This window comes from Pantherophis guttatus, chromosome 3 (assembly GCF_059756535.1).
Source record: "Pantherophis guttatus breed Tessera chromosome 3, ASM5975653v1, whole genome shotgun sequence".
NCBI classification, from domain to species: Eukaryota; Metazoa; Chordata; class Lepidosauria; order Squamata; family Colubridae; genus Pantherophis; species Pantherophis guttatus.
The window spans coordinates 95323123-95337434 of NC_142065.1; the positions used below are offsets into that span (position 1 = coordinate 95323123).

The 14312-nt window shown below is 36.7% G+C and overlaps 1 protein-coding gene across 3 annotated transcripts in view; it reads left to right on the forward strand.

Annotated features, from left to right (window-relative positions):
* The window catches only part of KCNT2 (potassium sodium-activated channel subfamily T member 2), a 216535-nt gene that overhangs the window by 174806 nt on the left and 27417 nt on the right, over positions 1–14312 (forward strand). For all 3 annotated transcript variants that reach the window (XM_087890080.1, XM_087890081.1, XM_087890082.1), the window contains one exon: positions 9342–9453. In XM_087890080.1, coding sequence (XP_087746206.1) covers positions 9342–9453 — 112 coding nt within the window. The remainder of the gene's footprint in view (positions 1–9341; positions 9454–14312) is intronic.

Genomic DNA, 14312 nt, shown 5'->3' on the forward strand with positions numbered 1-14312 from the left:
TGGAAAAAAGAGGGAAGTTGTAACAGTGACATACTGAATTTAAAGAATGATGGAAAAATTGGAAAGTTTGACGAAAGCATTTCCTGTGTACAATTATGAAAGTGGAAGGCAGGAAGAGAATCGTAAAGATTCTTGGAACAGCAAAGAAAGCAAGCATTTTAGATTTATGAAATGCAATGTTCACTTATGCATACTTACACACAAATACCATATTTTTCAGACTATAAGACACACCTAGATTTCGAAGAGGAAAACAAGAAAAAAAATAGTTTTTGGCCTCTGTGCATCCTATTTTTGCGAAAAATTGGTCCGTTTTTGCCCTTTCAACCCTCCCACGTCCCATTTTTGCCCTCCCTAGCCCCAAGGAGCACTCTGCAGGGCTCCTGACCCCCCCCCACATGTTCCGTTTTACCCTTTCCAGCCCCTAGGAGCACTCTGCAGGCCTCCCAAACCCTCTGCACATCCCGTTTTCACCAAAAATGGGATGCACCGGGGGGAGGGGGGCGTTCAGGAAGCAAAAACAGTGCTGTATTCAGTCTATAATATGGACAGAAATTTCCACCCACTTTTTTTTGGGGGGGGGGAGTGTGTCTTATGGTCCAAAAAAGATGGTATATGCTAAGGGATAGTACCTTTGGATAGATGCTACTTTGTGTAGGAAGGGAAAATAAGAGAAAGATTCTGGATTTTAAAAAAGCAGAGGGGGAAGAAAATTCCCTTCCCCCCTCCCCTTTCCTTTATATCATGTTCAGAAGTTTGGGTCATGAAGATCATTATTAGATGACTCCTCAAACAGTTGGAGGGAAAGGAAGATATACAGTATAGTAGATCCTTATCAATAATTTCTTGCCAATGCTTTTTTGGCTGAATCTGGTCAGTGCACTCCCCGGCCCTCTGAAACTATGGCTGTCTTGGAGCAGGGGATTCAAAACAGTTCAAAGCTATACTGCTCCATTGTCTGATAGCTTCAGATGACTCAAAGAGGTTCCTCTGGATTAAACAAAAGGCTGGCAAACTCAGAGCTGGATTGCTTGCCCGTAGTTGAGTTCAACTATGGATGGAAATGAAAAAAGCAGGTTAGTATAACAAAAGAGAAGGCTTTCTTCTCATTCCATAGATATTTCTGTCTTGAGAAAAAAGCATTGCTACTACCAGTTGTCCTGTTGGACAAAATGATATCAGTTGTGAGACAAAAGACAAACAAGAAGTCTCAAGAACAGAGTAAGGTTTGGAGGTGACTAAATTGGATAATGGCTTTCCTCCCAGGCTGAACAAGTTGCCAAAACGCTGAAGACTCTAAAAAAGAAGTTCTATTAAAGACCCACCATATACCAGTTGCTCTGATTAAGAAAAAGGCTACCAAAGAGTTCGTGGACAGACAATATTATCTCATGCAGGTATTTTCCCTGACAGATATTGTCTTATCAAGAACCAGCAATGCAAATAGAATTGAGGATGATGTTTCTATTCCACAATCTTACTCTGGAAATGTTTTTGGGAAAGATAATATTCTTCATAATATGTTACATTTTATGTTGCTGCTAGAATTATAGAAGACTTTCACATTTTTTTTTAACTAAGGTCTTCTTTTCCAGCTGGACATGCTTGCCAAACCAATTCTAGCACATAAAGGGCTGAAAAAGAGAATTGTGCTCTGTAAACAGTATTTTTATATTTTTTGTTTGGATCACTGCATTAAGTTTGTGCAAACCTTGTGTGAAACCAGGCATACAATTTAGCGTAGGTGAGGAAATCATGTAACAGATTGATTCAGATGTTCTATCTCTTCTTAGAAAAGAGATAATTCAAGTTCTGTAGATAATCATTCCCAAATCAAGCTTCAGATATATCTTCTTGTTATTTTGAGGAACTGAGGCAATTAATTAGTAAGGCCAACAACTAATGAAGAGCTAGCAGAAGTCTAACATGAACATATTTCAGTTCAGACTGTTTTAGACCTTATTTTGTGACAGAGGTAGTTTTATTTTTCTATTAACCATTTCTCTAGTAATATTTTGGCCATCAAAGTCATCAGGTAGACCTATTTAAAGCCTATTCCAAAAAACACTCTATGTGAATCTCATAGGTTTATTATGTTATGATGATTGTACTTCATTGACAGTCATTTGTATTTAATATCTGAACTTCCATAGATAGAAATGACTTTGACCTTGAAGTACAATCATCATAACATAACAAACCTGTGAGATTCATACATGGTGTCTTTAGGAAAGAGAGAGACAAATGAGAAGGACAAAAGAAGAGTATGAGGCTGGGAGGTGACTAGGTTTGCATAGAAAGGATATGCTTTGTTGGGATATTCTTATTATTTCAATATATGAACCTCAGGCCAAATATTTTAGATAATACATAATATACTTCTTCTATACACAAGAGGGAGTCACAAGATTAACTGGGGGGGAAAAACTCTAAGAGAGTAAGATTCTAGGGTACCCCTTGATTCTAGGATACCTTTGGAGAACTTTAGAGCACCTTTAGAGAATGACAAAGACTAAATCTGTCGAAGAACATATGAGAGTCCATATTCAGGATTACATCATGATAGTAAGAGAGGTGACATGAGCAGCATGGTGACCTAGTGGTGATGACACTCGCCTCCCACTTGGAAGGTTGAGAGTTCAATCCTAGGTAGCAACAGATGTTTCTCTCCTAGGGTGCAAAAAATAACTCCACGTGGAGTCAGGAAGGGCATTCAGCCAGCTCCATCCAGTTGCCAATTCTACCCCAAATTAAGGGATTACAGGATTGAAAAAAAAAAAAGAGTAAGAAAGGTGATATTTAACTATTTCTCCACTTTTACCATATCCAAGATAATTACCCAGTCACTTTGTTTTAGGGAGACATTACTTGTTTGGGAAAAGTGATCTGCATGATAATTTGTAGAGAAAGATAGTTTGAGCCTGAAACTCCCAAAGAAATGCACCAGATCTTTCAGACTATAAATCAGTCATCTATATAGGTACATTTTCTCCAAGAGCAGTTTTGGAGGGCATACATTGCTTGTTGAGGCAAATCAAGCAACTTATGCCCCTCTTCTAGTATGGTTGAGTCTATGCAATGGTGTTAGCTTCCTTTAGGGAGGGAGTGGTGTGGTTGGCCTTAGAATTACACTTTCTCCTCCAAGAAACTGTTGCTGGACTCAAATGGACAACGCTCATCCAGTTTCTTTTCTTCCAAAGAAGGTGATTGGGCTGTGGCTGCATGTACTTTGGAGAAATGCATTACTGGAGTATTTCAGTTGGGTTTCTTGCAGTGGTGGGTTTCAAAATTTTTTACTACCGGTTCTGTGGGTATGGCTTGGTGGGCATGGAATGGCTTGGTGGGCATGGCAGGGGACGGATACTGTAAAATCTCCATTCCCACCCCACTCTGGGGGAAGGATACTTCAAAATCCCCATTTCCTCCCAATCAGCTGGGATTTGGGAGGCAGAGAATAGATGGGGGCGGGGCCAGACAGAATTTTTACTACCGGTTCTCTGAACTACTCAAAATTTCTGCTACTGGTTCTCCAGGACTAGTCAGAACCTGCTGAAACCCACCTCTGGTTTCATGCCAATCACACTAGGTGGAGCAGATTAGGAAATCAACTCTGCATGAGTCTGATTAACATTCACATCTTTGTGGGGTGGAATTTGCCTATTTATTCACCTATAAAAGTTCAATGGTATGTGCATCTTTTTTTTTTCTTCCTAAGTTCCCTAAATTAAATTAGAAATTATTGCTGTCACCATTACCTGATTGCCTTTCTGTCTTCCCCAAAAACTGCTCTTCTTTCTCTTTTTTAATTAATCAAAATATTTCCCCTTGCTGTTGCTTCAACATTTCTCTAATGGTATTGGCCCAGTTATCTGAGTCTAGCCCCATTTCTAGCTGCTCTACGTTCTTCTTTGGTTTAACCACAGGCATAGGATGGATACCTGTCACGACTACAGTAGCAGTCTCTTCTACAGAAGAATCTAACAACGTTTCTATGTCTGTTTGTGTGGTGCAGACTCTAGTTAATTTTCACAAGGGACCACATGAGAAGCTAGGACTGTTGTGAAGGGTCACTGCTTTTGCCAGCCTGCCTCTGCTGCCAACTCTGCACTGATGCCCCATCCTCCACCAACACTGCCCCGCCTCCTCCACTAATGCCCCCCACCCACCCACCGCCAATGCCATCCTGCTGATTCCCCACCCACAATATCAACAGTGCCAACCCTGTGGGCCAGACTGGAACTGCTCACAGGCCAGTTCTGGTGTGTGACCCATAAAATGCCCAGGTCTTCTCTAGTTCATTAGCATGTGCATCTTTTTTACGTCATTTTTCTATAAAAATGTCCTGCATATTTATTAATAAGGCTTTTCATCGGGGGGCTGCTTTTCCGTCAGCATTTTCTTCCACCTCCTACTCACACAGCTGGAAAAATTGTCTTCAGATTCTTTGAATTAAAACAAAATAGTGAAAAGATTCTACTCTGGAAACTTGTTCCCAAAAGTAGCCAGATATATGGGGCATGACTTAAGCCTAGTCTCTTCATCTGTAACTTGGAATATTAATAATGATAAAAACACTCTACACGGAATCTGAATGTTAATAGAGGTAAAAATGTTTACTTTCGTATTATGGTGTCCATAATTATTTCAACTCTTATTTTTTTCTACCCAATGGAAAAAAAAAAAGCCTTCTAGCAGTTTATTTGCAGTTATTTTCAGTTCAGTAGTCTCTTTTTCTTCTTAATTTAACACTAATTTTCACATGACTAGAGAAATATCTAACAGATACTGTAAAAATGTAATTTAAAGCTTACTTTCACAATTCAGAAAAGGTACTTGGGTAGCTAATAAAAATTGCATATCCTTAATGTAAAAACATTTGCAGGCGTGATTACTTTGTAATGAAATTGTAAAGAGTTTGGATTCTTCCTACTTTAACTATAGCATACAACCACTAGATGGCAGCCCTTCTACATGTACTGGCAACTACACAAAAAGTAGAAAAATGTAGGGATTTTCCTTGTACAAAGAAAAGAAACAATTAAAAACTAAAGATTTCAGTTCAAGTTTGACATAGTAGATACAGTTCACACACTATTAGAAAAACAAATATTAGCAATTTTGATGCTTGAAGTGTAAGGATCTAGCCAACATCAAAAGTTTAGAAAGATGGAACTTTAATATGCAAATAGTTTTACAGAATCGAATACTAAAATGCTCTGTTTAAAAAGTCCCTTTTTAATAGCTTAGAAATCACATATTGGCAAAGTTATCTATATGTCAAAATAATTTAATATGCATCATTGATAAAAGAAAAAAGAAAAAAGTATTATTTTAAAGACTGCTGCAAATTTTCTGTACTTTGAGCCTACTGTTCCGACAGGCGGGGCTGTCAAATTGAATAATTTTAAATTAGGTTTTAATTTTGGGTTTTAAAATTTGGCCAAAACTATTAAATGATTTTAATTAATTTTAACTATGATATTGTATATTTGTATATTTGTATTTTAATTCTGGCTGTACACCGCCCTGAGTCCTTCAGGAGAATGGGTGGTATATAAAAAATATTATTATTATTATTATTTATTTATTTATTCTGGCTCGGCATTAATTGCTATCAGTTTAATTAAAATAAACTATATAATTAAAAGTAAGATGTAGGATAATCTCATAATAATGTCAGTATGGCCAGTTGGAGCATCTGCGGCTGTGATTTCTAAGCTGAAAGAGTGACTCCATCAGATCCCAAGAACAACATGAGATCTCTCTATCCAGAAGACTGAAGTGCTAGTAATAGCTAGGACACTGCACAGAATCCTCAAACTCCCAGCCTCTGGAAGACGAACTGAGATTGAAGAATACACATTAAAAAAAGGAAATTAATTGTAAAGATGACAAGTTTAAACAACATCATGAAGAATGAGAACATTTCATTGATAACAAAGATCTAAGCAATTCAAATCACCTTTCCAGTTGTGAGGCAGAGCTGTGAAAGAGTGAGAGGAATAAGGTATTATGGATTTTGAGATAGTGAGAGAACCACAGACTGAAGAACAATAAGTCTGAGATCACATTAAGGCTGACTTCTTCCTTGAAACAATTATCAACATCCAGAAACTCATTTACTTTGGGCATATAGTACAGGCAGATCATTATATATTTTATTTCTCTCTCTCTCTCTCTCTCTCTCTCTCTCACACACACACACACACACACACACACACACGATTGGGGAAGTAGAAGACATGATTGAAAATCAGTAAGAAGGATGAATGGGATCAAAAGATTACAGAAACTGTAAGAGCTGGAAACTATGACTAAAAATAGTTCAAGATTTGATTGTGTGCTGCCCAAAGATTGAATTTTGTCTTGCAATTTGGTTGAGCATATAACTGTGGTAAAATAAATTAAGATAATCAGCAGGAATCAAAATTAACTAAGAGGGCACCTAACTAACTAGCCAAAGGTAGATTCAGTTACCCACATGAACAAAATCATACACAGCATCAAGGCATAACAATTAGGTAAAATTACCTTTCATATGTTACATTGTATTTTGAAATCTGTTTGGGTCCAGCAAATTTACTCCCAAGTAAGTATGTAAATAATTCCATTCTATTCCCATTTTCAAGCTTCTTATTAACCATGTGCTTCTACAAATATATCTGTAGCGAGGCAGATGATCTGATACTAACTTTTCTTGCTCTTTTATATACGATACTTGCAAAATCTGTCCATTTTCTACTTTTAAAATCCACAAGAGTGCAGTCTTGGCTAATAAACTACAGTTTATTTATTACAATTGTACTGAGTTAGTGTGGTAGAGACTAGTTAGCTTTATTTTATAGCTTTGATTTTTTGCAGAAACAAAATGCAGGTGGCATCATTATTATCACTGATACAGTTAATAGTTACACAAACATGATTTGTGTTTTAAGAACGCTGCATTGAATGCCCGGGTTATTCCTTTCATTTTTTTTTACTATGTTGGGCTTTCAGTGTCCATATTAAGAAAGTCACTCAGTTATCATGTCAAGCCAACAATCACAAAACACTGATACTTGTCCTCAACTTCAAGAATAGTGGTTAAGTACTATAACATGGCCTGGGAACTTAAATATCAAATTCTCATAACTACAGTTGTCTTGTGATCATCTCAGTTAGCATTTCACTTTCGAGAAAAGGCTTTATTTTACACACCACAAATCCATGCTTCTTCAAGAAAAAAGTAAATGCATCATTTTTAGAAATGTCATTGAATTCTCTTTCAGTAGCCTCATGCTACTATAAATTTCTTGTTTTGTGAAGAAGATGTTACTATTTAGGGAGTGATTTATAATTTCCATGGGTAATTTTATTCCATTTAGGGAATATATATTCCCCAATATATATTTGGGGAATATGTATTCCATTTGGGGAGCGGACCAAATGGAAAATAGAATACAAGGATCTGAATATGCATTTCTTTAATCAAATTAATTGCTCCTTATTATCACAACATCTCCTTCCCTGTTACAAAACCTTATTTTCATCTCCTATACATAAGGATTAAGAATATTATCCCAAAGACCTTGTCATCTGAACTTTGATGCAAATACTTTTAAATGTCTCTTTAGATAATGAACAAAACCTCTCAATGAATGCTAATGCAAAGTGCTGATTGATTCTTGACTAGAAGGCTAATGTTTTCAAAATGCACAATTGCAAGTTAAATCTCAACATAGTTATAATCAGGGGTCAAATGTAAAATTTGTTACTACTGGTTCTGTGGGCGTGGCTTGGTGGGGGTAATGTGACTGGGTGGGCGTGGCCAACTTTTTTTTTTTTTTTTTTTACTTTTCAAAGCATTTTTTCTAATGCTTTGAAAAGCCTCTCTGCCAATCAGGGAACTCAGCTGGGATCGTCAAAGAGGCTCTTTAAAAAATGCCTCTCTGCCGATCAGGGAACTCAGCTGGGATTGTCAGAGACTTTTCAAAGCATTTTTTTTATCACCTCTTCGGCCAAGAGGTTGCAGAAAAAAATGCTTTGAAAAGCCTCTGATGATTGCAGCTGAGCCGTACGATCATCAGAGGCTTTTTTTTTTTACTTTTAAAAGCATTTTTTCTACAACCTCTTCCGATGAAAAAATGCTTTTAAAAGAAAAAAAAGCCTCTGATGATCGTGCAGCTCAGCTGGGCGTGGGGGTGGGGGTGTGCAGGGATTTTTGCTACCGGTTTCCAAACCACCACCCGCCATCGCTACCGGATCGGGCAATCCGGTCCGAACCAGGAGCATTTCACCCCTGGTTATAATGTTATATTGGTAAAAGTATTTTATAGCTCATTCAGACAATTATACAAACTTGATATTTGTATAATTACAAGTATACAGTTGAATTAACCTTCTGAGCCACAAGTTCTCCTCCCTTCATCAGCTTAACTGCCTAACATGTAGGAAGCCCAAGTTCGAATCCGAGTAAAGGTATGGCTGGCTGATGAAAGCTAAAAAGCTTGAAATAGATCTATACTAGTCTCCCTTTATTTCTTTATCAGCAAAATATAAATTTGGTATTAAATGGTTTGTCGTGAATGTGACTGCTTGAGGGCTCCTGGATTGGAGCGGAAAGGCGAAAGGGAGCTCCTCTGAATCTCTGCAGGACATTTATCCCATTATAGGATTTAATTAGTTTCCACCAACAGGTGGCATTTTCAGGAGGAAAAATGACAGAATTTGAAATACTCATACAGAATCACGGGCATGTAATACAGAGATAGAACAAATCTAAAATTGAATGATAAATTGGTTGCAAATACAATAAAGGGAAAAGCTGGAACAAATCTGTACAATTTACACTGACTAATACTTAAGAGAAAACTGGTATAAAATGTTTTATAGATAGTGTACAATTCTGCTTATAATTCTCAGAATAGACAAATCTAGTGATAAGGGCTGGAAATGCCATAAGGCAGAAGGAATGTTTTTGGACATCTAAAAAGACTAGATAGATAGATAGATAGATAGATAGATAGATAGATAGATAGATAGATCTTCAAATAACTAAATAATGGAGACACCGTCGTTCAGTTCAGATTTTTTTTTCATTTTTTGCACTAACTGTAGAACTTTTGAAATATCTTTGTCCACTTATTGATATTATATCTGCATTGAATATTTTCTATTTTTCTTTCTTTCCTTTTTATTTTCACTCTATTTTCTTTTTTCTTTCTTTCTTTTTTGTAGGTAGCATTTCCTTGCAAGTAATTATACTTTCGGAGTACTTGTATTAATTTGTATTATGTTACCATGTTTGCTCACCTGATATTATTAGAAGAATAACTATATTATCTCCTTGGAAAAACATTTAGGTTGTTCTCCAATCTGAGCATAATTACTGAATTAACTCATCCTGCCAACATGAGATTCATGCAGTTCAGGGCCAAAGACTGTTATTCTCTTGCTCTATCAAAATTGGAGAAGGTAAGAAAGCTTCATTGCATGATAATAAATATATGTAATTTATTGATTCGCGGATCAGATGTAGTTGTCTTTTTTAATTTGCTCTGGAAACTGATAATTCAAAACAGTCTATGCCTAATTGATATAATTGTGAAATACCCATGGAATATGAATCAAGGGAGTGCTGGATCAAGTAGTAAAAAAGAAAAGTGGCCGAGAATGAACCCCAAAGATGAAATTATAAGAAAACAATAGGTAAATCTTGCCATAGTGTTATGTGTGCAGGATTCTCTACTAGGCCTAGTAAAAAAGCATCATCTCTTTTCTGAGAATCCTTTAATCCTCATCATCATGCTGAGTTATTAAGTATTAATTCTGCCATTTTGAATACACAGAATATCATGCCCACTGCAAATAAGAGTCAGTAAGCATAATTAAACTAAAACAGAAATGGTCAAAATAAATGGTGGAACAATACTTTTCAACAGCAATTACAGCAATTGTCAATGCCAAACAGCTAGCCAAAAAGAAAGATCAGCTGAAACTGTCCATTGTTGTATTTGTTTAAAATGATGATAAAAAAGTTAAATTCTTATACTGCAAATAATCAGGAGAGATATAACATGATTCTTGTTTGAGTTATGATAGAAACCTTTGTTGAGGCAATAAGTACCATCCACATACATAAAAGTGCATGTCCCTTTCAAAAAGAAAGTGAAAAGAATCTGCAAAATTTGCAGAATTAATGATATTGATAGTACAGCCTAAATGTTGCAAATGAAACTGGTAATGCTGAGGTTTACTAAAAATAACACTCACAGGAGACAATTCGACTATGATTATAAATTCAATAGTTCAAGCATTTAAGTGGCAGAATTAGCATATGGTGCTAACTATGACAAAGTGGCTACTTAACAAGAAAGGCTACTGTTTGTAATCAGCAGAAGCCAGTAGTACAGTACACTTCCCTAGACAGAAATTCTTCCCTTAATCTGGAAAGCAAATGATGCACACATTCTATACAGTGGCAGAATTAGACCTTTAAGAAATTAATCTTATTGGACCACTGCAGGTGGAAATACAAATGAGCATAATTTTGAAGTTGTAGGAACTAAAACTAATCTTTCAAATTCCACTTACATTAGCTAAGTTGATTACAGTAATTTTCCCTCTGAGTTTGATAAATGAAACTTTTAATAGTTCTGTGGTATTGTCACCACATAGATAGAAGGCTGTCCTTGGAGGGTAATCTGGAAGCTTTAGCTGGTGCAGAATACAGCAGCACAGACAGTTTCTAGATGAACATATTATATATACTACCTCTGCTCTGTGAGCTGCATTGGTTACCAATCAGTTTCCAGTCCAATTCAAGGTGCTAGTTTTGATCTTTAAAGTCCTACATGGCATTGGATTAGGTTATTTGACGGACCGCCTCTCCCGATTACATCTGCCATCCCACCAGATCTAGCAGACAGGGTATGTCACCAACTGTAGGGCTATGCCTGAAGTGTCCTAGGTGGTGAGGGTTCTCTGGGCATCTGCTCCTTGGATTATACTTCATCCTTTCTCCTATTCACGCCTCCGAAGTGAGGCTGGCTTCATCCTTCAAGATCTGGTTTTGCCATCAGGCCCGGGGACCTCAAAGAAATATTGAGGTGGCTCCACTGTTGTTAATATCTGTCCTTTGCACACTATTTATTCCTTTTTAGCTTTATGCTTTCCATAATTTTAGAGCTTTTAATAATAGTAATAATATCCTTGTTTGTAAATATTCACTGTTTTTTTAGCTTTGTTGTATGCTGCTCAGAGTCATTTGTTTGTGAGATTGGCAGCTATATAAATATGAACAATAAATAAATAGTAGTACTGTTTTAAAAAATATCTGCTCCTATTAATTAGTGATATTGTACCCTTAGCTAACAAGCTAGACCAATTTACTAGTGAAAAATAATAAAGAGACTTTAGTTATAAATGTTAGAAAATAATGATTAAGTTTCTTGTTTGCTTATCTCTGTGGACATGTCAGAACTTGGGAGATCCAGATATTTTTACATCTATGAAGTTATGAGTATCTATAATAAAAGTTAATAAAAGTGTCCCGATAGCCCTTATTGTACTTGTCAGGTTTAAAGTATCCAGTAATATCCACTCCCTTCCCTCCCAGCAGAAATTATAAACAGATTAATACCAAATACCAGTAATCTATATAGTGATGTTATTGGACTTCCCTTGTAAAGCATTGTGTATTGTACCAAGAGACTTCAATGCCTGATGACCTTTTTCTTCAGCTATTTCCATCTCTTTGTATGATGATGCATTGGGATTTGATGAATCAACAAATTAAAGGTAAAGGATGTAATAGGACTAACAGATTTTATATATATAAAGATTTTATATATATATATATATATATATATATATATATATATATATATATATATATATATATATATATATATATATATATATATATATATATATATACAGTCAGGTCCAGAAATATTGGGACTTCGACACAATTCTAACATCTTTGGCTCTATATACCACCACAATGGAGTTGGAATGAAACAAACACAATGTGCTTTAACTGCAGACTGTCAGCTTTAATTTAAGGGTATGTACATCCAACTCAGGTGAACGGTGTAGGACTTACAGCAGTTTGCATATGTGCCTCCCACTTGTTAAGGGACCAAAAGTAATGGGACAGAATAATAATCATAAATCAAACTTTCCTTTCTTAATACTTGGTTGCAAATCCTTTGCAGTCAATCACAGCCTGAAGTCTGGAACGCATAGACATCACCAGATGCTGGGTTTCATCCCTGGTGATGCTCTGCCAAGCCTCTACTGCAACTGTCTTCAGTTCCTGCTTGTTCTTGGGGCATTTTCCCTTCAGTTTTGTCTTCAGCAAGTGAAATGCATGCTCAATGGGATTCAGGTCAGGTAATAGACTTGGCCATTGCATAACATTCCACTTCTGTCCCTTCAAAAACTCTTTGGTTGCTTTTGCAGTATGCTTTGGGTCATTGTCCATCTGCACTGTGAAGCGCTGTCCAATGAGTTCTGCAGCATTTGGCTGAATGTGAGCAGATAATATTGCCCAAAACACTTCAGAATTCATCCTGCTGCTTTTGTCAGCAGTCACATCAATAAATACAAGAGAACCAGTTCCATTGGCAGCCATAAATGCTCACACCATGACACTGCCACCACCATGCTTCACTGATGAGGTGGTATGCTTAGGATCATGAGCAGTTCCTTTCCTTCTCCATACTCTTCTCTTCCCATCACTCTAGTACAAGTTGATCTTGGTCTCATCTGTCCATAGGATCTTGTTCCAGAACTGTGAAGGCTTTATTAGATGTTGTTTGGCAAACTCTAATCTGGCCTTCCTGTTTTTGAGGCTCACCAATGGTTTACATCTTGTGGTGAACCCTCTGTATTCACTCTGGTGAAGTCTTCTCTTGATTGTTGACTTTGACACACATACACCTACCTCCTGGAGAGTGTTCTTGATCTGGCCAACTGTTGTGAAGGGTGTTTTCTTCACCAGGGAAAGAATTCTTCAGTCATCCACCACACTTGTTTTCCGTGGTCTCCCGGGTCTTTTGGTGTTGCTGAGCTCACCGGTGCATTCCTTCTTTTTGAGAATGTTTCAAACAGTTGTTTTGGCCACGCCTAATGTTCTTGCTATCTCTCTGATGGGTTTGTTTTGTTTCTTCAGCCTAATGATGGCTTGCTTCACTGATGATCTTATCTTGAGAGTTGACAGCAACAGATTCCAAATGCAAATAGCACACTTGAAATGAACTCTGGGCCTTTTATCTGCACATTGTAATTGGGGTAATGAGGGAATATCACACACCTGGCCATGGAACAGCTGGGAAGCCAATTGTCCCATTACTTTTGGTCCCTTAACAAGTGGGAGGCACATATACAAACTGCTGTAAGTCATACACTGTTCACCTGAGTTGGATGTACATACCCTCAATTAAAGCTGACAGTCTGCAGTTAACACACATTGTGTTTGTTTCATTCCAACTCCATTGTGGTGGTGTATAGAGCCAAAGATGTTAGAATTGTGTCGATGTCCCAATATTTCTGGACCTGACTGTATATAAAGAGAGAGAGTGGGGGGAGCGCAAGTTGGTAGAGAGGGATGAAAAGGGACAAAATATATTATAGCCTTGTCAGGAAGCTATTATAATTAATTATGTTTACTGAGTCAAAAGTATTAGTGATGTAATCATTGTAACTAAGAGTAGACATAGAATTAATAGAAACCATATACTACTGTAATGTTAAGGTTAAATACCAGTGAATTACATATCTACTCAAAAAATGGAGCTGTATAATTAATCCAATATGAATATGGAAATAACAGAAAGAGATAATTAAGGAGCACTTAGATATACCTGTACTGAATATAAATGAGATTCTTAAGTTTCAGTCTTTTTTAACAACTTTAAACCCACTGAAATAGCTGTACCAAATTGTAGTGAAATATACAAAAGCATCTTCTTAGTAATGAAATGGAATCATTTAAAATCCAAGCGCTGATTTGTTAGGGAAATGTGTACTAACCAAAAAAGTACTTTTGGAAAATCAGAATATACAGATTTAATAATTGTCCATCCTTACCAGTGGATCTGTTTCATTTAAAAGATAGTGTAAAGCATTAGTAAGAACAAAACAAGAATAGATTGTCATATTGAAGCTGAAGTTTGAGAAAGATCCCTTTAAATAGTCTCAGACAGAACCCTGTGCTATTCCTGAGATAATTGCTTAATGCATTGGATGCATTGCTTAAATGGATTCTTCTAGTCATGTTTACTAAAGTGATATCCTAAATGAAAATGGCAAGTTTCCAGGCGGGGAAC